General features: G+C 60.0%; 1 protein-coding gene across 3 annotated transcripts in view; it reads right to left on the bottom strand.

The window, feature by feature from the left end:
* Positions 1-6,251: 6,251 nt before the first annotated feature.
* The window catches only part of VAV2 (vav guanine nucleotide exchange factor 2), a gene marked incomplete at both ends in the record, with an annotated part of 84,103 nt that continues 80,189 nt past the window's right edge, over positions 6,252-10,165 (bottom strand). For 2 of the 3 annotated variants that reach the window (XM_084238800.1, XM_084238799.1), the window contains 3 exons: positions 6,252-6,299; positions 8,513-8,667; positions 9,540-9,626. In XM_084238800.1, the coding sequence (XP_084094926.1) occupies positions 6,252-6,299; positions 8,513-8,667; positions 9,540-9,626 (290 nt within the window). The remainder of the gene's footprint in view (positions 6,300-8,512; positions 8,668-9,539; positions 9,627-10,165) is intronic. The other variant, XM_084238801.1, reaches the window with a different exon arrangement.

The raw sequence follows: 10,165 nt of genomic DNA, 5'->3' as shown, positions 1-10,165 counted from the left end.
CCTGCTCAGATCTCGCCGGGGCTGGCAGCAGGGTGGGGTGAGATGCTGGGTGCAGAGAGCAGGTCCTGGGGCTCCCTCTGAGGAAAGTTCCACAGCTCCCTCCCAGCGGCACCGGCGAGGTCGCGGAGGAGGAGGCCTTCGTGAGAGAACAGGCGAGGCTGCGTTGTCAAAGGGCAGGTTTATTAGGAAAAAGACCCCTGCGTAGTCGCGGGCAGCCTGGGACAGGAGCTGCATTTGGCGGGGGTGGGGCCGTGACCGGGTAAACACCTCCTTAGTCCAGTTTGGGGCTTTGAAGCGTCCATCCTGGGCTGCAGGGCACTCCTGGAGGTGACCAGCTCCAGCCGGGGACACGGAGGTGGGCCCCCTGGCAAGCTGCTGGCCCATCTTGGACTCCCCTTGGTCTCTCCAGCGAGTCTGTGTCCCCATCTGGCAGGCAGGACGCTGACCCCTGCGGTGTCAGCCTCAGGGAGTCTTATGAGCCCCTGCCCAGCACGACCCTCTCACCTGAGTGCACTGCGGGGCAGCCAGGGGCAGCCAAGTCACAGCCGGCCCCAGCCCACAAATGCCCCCCACGGGACTTACAGACAGGCGGGCCACGGGCCTGACCCCTGCCCACATGGCCCGGACATACCTGGGCACCCGAGACACCTCCTCCCTGCCGGGCCAGCGCTCTGCACGCGCCCCCAGCCCTCCACCCACACCTGCCGGCCAGACCACGGCCGGGGGTGTCTGCGGGCGCCTAGGGAGGGGCCGGGCATATGGCCCTGAGGAATGAGCCTAAATAGCCACGCAGCAACCCCAGGAGACCAACGCCACGGCCTTTGAGTGGTGATGGGCTGGGGCACCCTGGAGCCAGGCCGCTGCTGACCCTCCCCTGCCTGCCCAGCCATGCCTCTGAGAGTCCTCTCTGGGGAATGAGCCGGCTGCTGCCCGTCACAGGGGGACAGCTGGGCAGGGCACACCTGCAGGTGCCCTCCAGTCCTGTGACCTCAACTCACCCCTCCTTGCTGGCTGACAGATGGGTCAGCGGGAGGATTTTTTTCTTCTGAGAAACAAAGGGTATCAGACAAAAGCTGTCAGGGCAGGTGAAGTGGGACCTGGCCTTCCCTGAGAGCATGTGGCATCCCCCCGGGTGACCTAGAATCTAACCAGCTAAGGGGCTCCTGCTGACAGCAAGTGGGGGCTCCATGTGGGGGGCTCCAGACAGAATGGGCCCCCAGGGTTGCCCTTGTCTGCACCCTTCACGTTGGTCCTAGTAGCAATGGCCAGTCACACTGCGAGGGCCTGACAGCCTCCTCCCACCCCACCCCATCTTTTCTTCTTTCATGGTAATCAGACCCCCAAAGCATACTTCTCAGCCCCCTCTGCATGCATGGATCCTTGCCTGGATGGAGACTGAAGCTCCATCCCAGCAGTCTGAAGACTCCCCACTGGCCATGAAGAAGTGGCCATGCAGCCAGGGCTACCCACCAAGTCACTGGCTGGCTGTGGCGAGTGTGGCCCTTGACGGATAATCAGCAGGGAACAGTCTTGGCCGTGCCACTGCGAGGCCATGGACTCTGCCGACAGCCTCGGCCAGGGTGGAAAGGCCCTTCCGCAGTTAAGCCTTCAGATAAGAATGTGGCCTGCTGGGGCCTCCCCGGTGGCGCAGCGGTTGAGCGCTGGGTTACAAAGCTGCCCGCAGCCTCTGCAGCGCCGGTTCGATCCCCGGCTGCTCCCCGGCCCCCGGAGGAGGGTCCCACATGGCGCGCAGACCTCTCCTGCCGCCCGCTGCTCCCCTCAGCAGTGCACTTCGGTCCTTCTGCCTGCTCTGCTCCCCGCTCTGGCTCTGGCGGATTCTCTCATCCTCCCGCGCTTCTGACCGTACACAGTGCTTGTATGTATAAATAACTAATAAACAAATAAACAAATAAATAAATAAAGCTTGCCTCTTAAAAAAAAAAAAAAAAAAAGAATGTGGCCTGCTGGCCCGGACTCCCGTGTGGGAGTCACAGAGCAGACCCAGCCCGCCACGGCCGGCCTCCTGGCCCACAGAAAAGGTCGGTTAACCAAGGTGTCCTCTCAGCGTGTGGCCATTTGTTGGGCAACGATGGAAAACTAATAGGGGTGTCAAAGCTAGTTTTTTCCTTTCCTTTCCTTCCAAGACACCCAGTGTTGGAAGGCCTGAGAACACAGCCCGCCTCTCCCCCAGGCCGTGGGAGTGGCTGCCGTCCAGTACCAGCCTATTTCTGTCTTCCATTGTGTCTGGTGTGATACAGCCACATGGTGACCATTTTCTTCTGGTCTGACATACCTTTAGAATTTCCTATAGAAAGTTTAAAAAGTTCTGTGAGAATTTTTTTTTAAAGATTTATTTATTTATACAAGAGCTGGGGTACAGGCCAGACACGCGGGAGGGTGAGAGGATTCACCAGAGCCAGAGCGGGGAACAGAACAGGCAGACTGACGAAACACACTGCTGAGGGGAGCAGCGGGCGAGACTGGAGAGGTCTGCGCGTCATGTGGGACCCTCACTGGCCGGGATTGAACCGGCGCTGCAGAGGCTGCGAACAGCTCCACAGCCCTGCGCTCAACCACCTGTGCCACCAGGGGAGGCCCAGAATTTTTTTAAGATTTATTTATACAAGAGCTGGGGTACAGGCCAGAGGTGTGGGGGGTGAGAGGATTCACCAGAGACAAAGTGGGGAACAGAACAGGCAGATCCACTGAAATCCACTGCTGAGCGGAGCAGCAGGGAGACAGGAGAGGTCTGCCTCGCCATGTGGGTAGCTCCCTAGCTGGCTGGGGATCAAACTGGTGCTGCAGTGGCTGTGGACAGCTTCATAGGTTGCGTCTTAACCCCTTGCGCCACCAGGGAGGCCCCCTCTCCTGTGAGAATTTAAGTATTCCTTTTTTTTTTTTTTTTTTTTTTGGTCTAAAAATGCCTCCATATTGTCCTTATTTTTGAAATACGGTTTGGGAGTGCTGACACATTAGATACTATTCTGCTGTCTCTGGACCCCATTATTGCTGCTACAAAACCATTCCACAGTTGCAGTGTCATTAAAAAGCACCTTTCTGTTCCCGCTGGTTGTTTCCAAGATCTCATTACTTCAGCATCAGGCTTCACTACGGTGGTTCCAGACTTGCATTTCTTTACCCTCAGGGACTCTTTGGGATCGTGGCCCTCTGGACTGTGATCTTATTAGCTCTGGAAGGCCAGCCAGATTTCGTCACACGGTGCCTCTTCCCTCCCGACATCCTCTCCTCCTGCGATCTGTCTGGACTTGAACGCATGCATGTGGCACCTTCTCACCCACCCCCATGTCTAAACTCCACATCCTGGGGGGTGTCAGCAGAGCTGTCTTCCAGTTCCCAAAGTCCTTCTCTGTGTCTCATCTGAGGCTCAACCATCCATTGTGATTTCAACTTCCTTGCTACAAAAGGGCTATGAGAAAATAACCCTGAGAAAAAATTGGGCAGGGGAGGGGAACCCCTTGCTTTGGAGATTCCATTTCTGAAAGATAGAGTATTTCGCATTTTTGCTGAAGTTAGCATTTTGCAGAAGACATTTATGTTGGTGCACTCAGAAACGTAAGTGTGTAACTGTGGGGAACTCAAATGAACCAGGCTCTTTTGCCTGAACTTGTAGCAGATTCTTTAATTAGAAATTGGCAGAAGAACAACCTTCTGATCATAATATTGGGCATAAAGGTTTTATCACTTAGCTGTTCCTATCATGAACATAATTAAAATGGCCTAAGTTTTGGGGTGTCGTGCATATATTCTCACGAGTGATGCTGAATTACTCTAGTTTTCTAACCTAACATTCCACATGGAAGCCACTGATCCGGCCACTTGTCTGGCCACCCTGGGTCATCAGCACGTCCCACTCAGAGTGGGGGTGCTCCCCCCCATAAAGCTGTTCTCTCCCACCGTTTCCTACTTGTTTTGACACGTTTGCTTCTGCCCCCCACAAGGAAACTTCACTCCCAGTATCAACTGGTGGTTTCAGGATCAAACAGCCCTGGCCGGGGGTGCCAGTGACCTGCTGTATGTGCAGCTGAACACCTGGCTCGCCGGGCCCTTCCTCTCTGTGGCCACAAGCGTCGCCTCTGCAAATTTAGACAATCCAGAGAGCAGCACCTTGGGAAACGGAGCCCTCCTCTTGGGCCCCTGATGGGCCACGAGCCCTGATGTGAACAACCAAATCTTCCCAACGCGTGGAGGCCCATTCTAGAAACGTTAGGAAATTTTAGTGAGCCATTTCTGGTGACGGCGGTGAGCCCACAGGAGGCTGAGGCCCGACTCCCGCCGGGGCTGCTGGAGGGTCCTGCGTGGGTACCAGCTGCCGCGACCTCCCCCTCAGGATCTCCTCCAGGCCCTCGGCCCCCTCCCGAGGCCGGGCCACGCCAAGGCCTGTGTCCGACCAGCTCACCACCCCCGGCCCGCCAGCCTTCCCGGTGGGGTGGACGGTGCTTTACAGACAGGACTCCGCTCCCCTCCTGCCCGCGCCTCCCCGGCAGGAAGGGCCAGAGACTCCTGCAGAAAAGAACTCAGGTTTATTTGCAGTAGAAACCATGGTCTGAAAAACCCATTGGCTAATGTACAGTTTGTGTCCCACTGGGGTCGCCACCGCGGCGGGACCCTCGGATCCCCCGACCCGCATGCCGCGGCTCCCAAGTGTTCACAGCTAATCTCGCCAGGAAGCCCGCCCAGTGGGCGCCCCTCCTCCTGCGAACCACCCCCACCCAGCTCCTCCCTCCTGCTCGTGCAGTGCAAACAAACCCAACCGAATGGGAGTTTCAAAACAAACAGAAGGAAAGCAAAACATTCACAGCCCGCCACGTCCCTGCCTGTCCCGGTAGCGTTGGCGCTCGCCCCGCGAGGCCCCCGCTGCGCACCCTGCTTGGCCGGCACGAGCCTCGCCCTCCTTGTGCACAGGCAGCGGGAGCTTGGGGTGAAGCGACGACGCGCTTTTCTCCCCTGAAAAAGCAAACGCGCCAAACCCAAGACAAAACCCCCAACAAGAACAGAAACAAAACCAGGCGGACGGCAGGGCGGGGTCTCCCTCCAAGCGGGGCTCCGGGCTCTCTCCAGACACCTCTGCACTCCCCCGTGGCCCACCGCCCCCAAACGTGGCCCTGCCCAGCCTCACTTCTCCAGCCTCCTGGGCCCCCAACAAGGTCCTCCCTGGCCGGACGCCGGGAGCACGAGCGAGCATGGAAGCGAAACGCGGACCTCTGAGGCCCCCGGCCACCTCCTGCACGGGGCTGCCCGGGCGAGGGCGCAAGAAGCCCCCGTGTCAGCAGTAGCTTTGGCACGAGCTTGGAGGGAGACGGCGCCACCGGCTCTCATGCCGCGTCAGGCCGAGGCAGGACTGGCCACGGCAGGCGGAGGCAAGGCCGGAGGGCCCCCAGGGGGCGGAGGGCTCCCTCAAGAACTCTTGTTTCCAGCTGGCTGCAAGAGCCACGGACAGAGACCTGGCACCGACCTTCTGTGCAAAGGTGGTCTCGGAGACCCCGCAGGGGCCCCCAGGACACAGGAGACCCGGGGCGCCACCTGGGTGCAGCACCGGGGCCTCCTCAGGAGACGGTGTGAGCAGCAGGGATCCAGTGAGGGGAGCCCTGTTTTCCTCCCACCCACCGGGATCAGGGCGTAGACACGATGCATTGACTGCAGCAGGCAGGACAGACACGCTCTGGACACAGGGCAAAGACAGTACCATCGACGGGCAGGGCGGCAGCTTCATGGTTCCTAAGGCTCCCAAGGGAGCGGCCCTGCCCTGGGTGGCTTCACAGCCCCGTGTGGAGGCTGGAGGGAGCCGAGGGGCCTGGCAGGACCTGGCAACGCTCCCCTCTGCGCTGGCCGAGCTCGGCCAGGCAGCAGAGGGCACAGACGGCCTCCCCCGGGAGCAGCAGGAAGCCGGTAGCTGAGAGTCCAGAGCTGAGCAGAAAAGGCGGGGGTGGCCCCGCTGCTTCCCAGCCCTCCCCGGGACGGCATCTGCCGTCAGGTGAGGCTCCAAGGGCAGTGAGCTCCTGCCTCAGCCCCACCCAGGGCCTGGCTTGGACCGGCGGCCGGGCTGGCTGAGCGTCCCTCTATGTACAAGCAGCGTGCCCAGGACAGGCCCGGGACGGGCTACGGGGGCGAGCCGCAGGGTTCTGAACGCCCTTCCACCCCCACGGCTGCCGTGATGAGGCTGGTGGGCATGTCCCTCTGAGGTGTGGAGCACAGGCTCCAGGGCGGGAGTGAGCCGGGGCCAGTCCACACGGTCACTGGACGCCCTCCTCTTCTACATACGTGGAAGGAAACCAGCCGATCTGAAAAAGAAGGCAGGGTCATGTGGGTGCAAGTGGGTGTGCCTGTGCGTGTGTGCACGCTTCTGTGTGTGCAGGCACATGTGTGTACACACCTGTGCACATGTGTGCAGGCTGAGTGCACACACCTGTGTACATCAGTGTGTGTCATCTGTGTGCATGCATGTGTACATGTGCGAGTGTGTATACATCTGTGTGCGTATGTGCACCTATGAGGATAAGCAGAGGCTTGTGGCAATGGGGGAGGCTTGGCAAGTCCGAAATTCCATGCCAGGCCTGCCCTACTGAGGCTGTGGAGGCCAGGGGGCCCCAGCGGAGCAATCCCCAGTGCACCAGCCCTGAGCAATTTAAGACGACCCCTCCCCCACCCAACAGCCATCAGCAGAAAATAACATCACCCAGGGCTTCTGTGGTGTTTCCCACTCAAGCTCGACCTTCAGTCAGGACCAAGGGACAGAGACTAAGAGAAAACAGACAACAGAAGCCAGCCTTGTTGCTCCAGATTCCTGTCACCCGTCAGGAATTATAAACTCTAATTTGTATGTTTCAGAAAAGTGAGGAAGGCAGAATATTTTGCCAGAGAACTGAAATCAACTCCGAAGACTTAACAGCAGACTGGAAAGAGCATTCGAGATTGCGAAGCCGGCAGGCAGGCCAACGGACAGAGGGGATGCGTGGAAAACATAAGGCCGGCCCCAGGGAAGAGGCCCGCCAGCATGCGGATGGAGCCCGGATGGAGCAGGGGAGCTGCCACAAGCACTGGCTGACAAAGGACATGAGGCCACAGGTCCAGAGATTCCAATGTCTCGGGAAGAATGAAGTCAGGACAAACCACACCCAAGCACGTTAGAGTGAAACTGAGGACAAACAACATCTAATAAGGTGAAAAATTTTGTAGAATTAAGATCCACGACAAAAGTTGGGAGATAAATAAACCGAATCCCAGGCTGTAAGGTCCTTGCCTTGTCTGAGCAGCAGCGAAAAAGTACTAATTCAAGGTGATTTCCCAGAAGTCAAGGCCACATTGTCACCTCTGAGGCCACCGTTAAACAACAGATAACACAAGTCACTAACAAATCGATCAGGCAGGGAGGGAGGGGGGAAGCGGAATGGAAAAAAATATTGATTAATCCAAAAGGAAGCAACAAAGGTAAAAAAAAAGAAAAATAGATGTGACAAAAAGAAAGTAAACATGCACCAAGAAAAGCTCAGTCATTTCATTAAACGTAAATGGACTACAAACGCCCTTAAAATGGCAAAGCCTGTCAGGTAGATGGACTTGCAAAATCTGCCTCTTAAGATTTTGTCTTACACCTACATTAAATATAAGAACAAAGAAAAGCTGAAATACGAGAGGAAAAACACACACCACACAAAACACTACCCTAACCAAAAAGCCCTAGTGGCGTTCTGATAACTGGTAAAGTCGGCTTTATGGCTGCCAGAGAAAGACGTTTCAGAAGATAACACAGTCAAGGCAGCAGGAGCAGCCAGAGATGCTCCAATGCTGAGCACTGTGTGGGAATCCCTTGGGAAACCAGCTGATCTCAGGACACAGACAGGGGCCAGGGCTGTGCTGATTCAGCATGCCCGGTGCCCCCAGAGCTAGAGCCCCCAGAACACTTAGTGCTAGTGGTCTGGGCCCTCCAGCATGGCTGTCTAGGACCCAGGGGCCTCAGGCTTCTGAAGGGTTGTGGGATGGAAAGTGGATCAGACCTGAGGCCACCCAAGGACAATCAAGCTGCTACCTGGAGGCGGCACGGCTCCTGCCACCTGGCAGTGGGGGGCCAGCAGTGCCGGCCACAGCTGGACACCAGCACAGAGACCCAAAGGCTGAACCTGCGCAGCCTGGTACCTACCTGTGGCTGGCTGCAGCCCCACAGTTGGACATAAGCGGGGGTCTTTGGAAATGGTAGAGGAGCCTAGTGCAGACACCCAGGTCCTCCAGCCTCCCCGCTGCAGAGGACTCAGGGCCATGCAAGTGTGCAGGCAGCAGCAACAGCTGCCCCTGCAGCGACCATGAAGGGCCACGGGTGGGACCGAGCACGGACACCAGGTCAGCCGGGAGGGGAGCAGATGCAGCTGGGGGCTGTCTCCTTGCTGCGTGCCCTTCGGCTCCAGGTCAGTGCCTGCAGCCAGTGTTCCCTGGGCACTCAGCCTCCTGAGCAGGGTCAGGGGTCCTGGCACAGAGGGTTGGGGCAGGGCCCCCCACTCACCCGTCCGTTCGTCTCGCCCTTCCACCAGCCCTGGTCCCCGCCGATGCGGCTGTAGATCCTCACCACGTCCCCCTCCCGCAGTGAGAGCTCCCGCATGTCCCGGGCGGCAAAGTTGTACCTGGCCACGGCCGTGCCGATGACGCGGGGCGTGAACACTGCTGGGGAGATGGGCAGCGTCACCCGGAGGCCGGGTTAGGGGCCAGAGGCCCAGCCGTGTCCCTTCCCAGTGCCCAGCCCTGTGCCCAGCGAGGAGAACCATCGGCGGATAGGTTCCGGAGGGACCGACGGGCTCCAGTCCCAGGGCCCCTCGCTCCTCTGTGGGTGCCCCCGTCTGGGCATGTGACCTCTCCAGGCTCCCAGTGGAGGCTCTGACCACCACAGCTCCTGGGGGCCTCCCCGTGTGCCGGTGCCCAGGCATCCTGTGGCCAGCTCCTGGCCTGGCGCCAGACCCCAGGCTGCAGGACACGATTTCCCTTCTGCCCGAATCCCAGCACCCCAAGCCAAACCAGAAACCTGGACCAGCTCGGCCCGAAGCCCGGAACGGCCAGGGACGATGGCGGGGAGGAAGGGACACGGCACCAGGGCTGTGGCTCTGGCAGTGGGGGGCCGTGTGGCCAGGCCACGTCCCTGTCCCCTGCACCCGAGGCCCACGACCGTCCTCGGAGTCCCGAGCAGGGCCGCCTAACTTGCTCCCGCCTTCACCCTGAGGGCGGCCACCCGGCGCCGCCACTGCCAGAGGCAAAGCTCTCCAAGCGCCACGAGGGACGGCGGCTGGCGAGGCTGGGGAGCAACCACGGGCGAGGTGTCGGAGCAGTCACAGCGGGGCGGGCAGAGCAGTGCCAAGCGGCTGTGTCCTCTGGTGCCAGCAGCCCCCACCCCGCCCGCGGAGCCACCTCCTCCCCCAGCCCCCACAGGCTGCGGGCAGCCGGGAAACTTCCGGGCAGGGCTCGCGGGCCAGTGGGCAGCCCGTGCAGGGCCCAGCCAGGTGGCCGGCACAGGCCCCCCACGCCCTGGGCAGCAGCGGTACCTGACCAGAAGGGAGCGGAGGAGCCCTGAGGAGCAAAGCTGAGGCCCTGAGGACTGAGAAAAGAAAAGTTGTAGGAAGCACAGGAAGCTGCAAAGAGGTGAGAGAGCCAGTGAGCGGGGCTGCGGGGCATCCGGGCCTCGCGGTGCGGAGGGGTGGACACGCCAGATGCCCACCTGGGGACCTGTGGGCCTCGTGTCGCCTGGGGCTCCCCACGGCACATGGGCTACCTCCTCCCGCGGGCATGCGCGGTACTCTCCACTCTCCATCACCCACCCCCTGGCCCGCCCGGCCCAAGGACCGTGCCGCTAGCCCCGCAGGCTGGAGCCCACCCGGCCCTGCCCCCAAGTCCAGGCAGCCTTGAGGGAGTGGGGGAGGGGTGCCTGTTCTGTCCTCACACTGACCTCCCGGCCAGGGAGACGCGAAGCAGCGATTCAGAGCTGGCACTCCCCACCTGGGGCCACCACGGCAGCCGGGCTGGGAGGGAGCTTAGGAGGGCTGGGGGGCTGGGCCATGCAGGTGGGGGTGGCTGGAATCAGGATGGCGTTCTGGGCCTAGGTATGTGCGACCCACAGAAAGCCTCTCCCAAGGGCAGGCGGGCAGCAGGTGGGAGTGGACCCTCCAGGTGA

The sequence above is a fragment of the Talpa europaea genome (assembly GCF_964194135.1).
Source record: "Talpa europaea genome assembly, chromosome: 7".
NCBI lineage: Eukaryota > Metazoa > Chordata > Mammalia > Eulipotyphla > Talpidae > Talpa > Talpa europaea.
The sequence above is the reverse complement of the archived record's forward strand: the minus strand, read 5'-3'. Positions and strand labels throughout refer to the sequence as shown.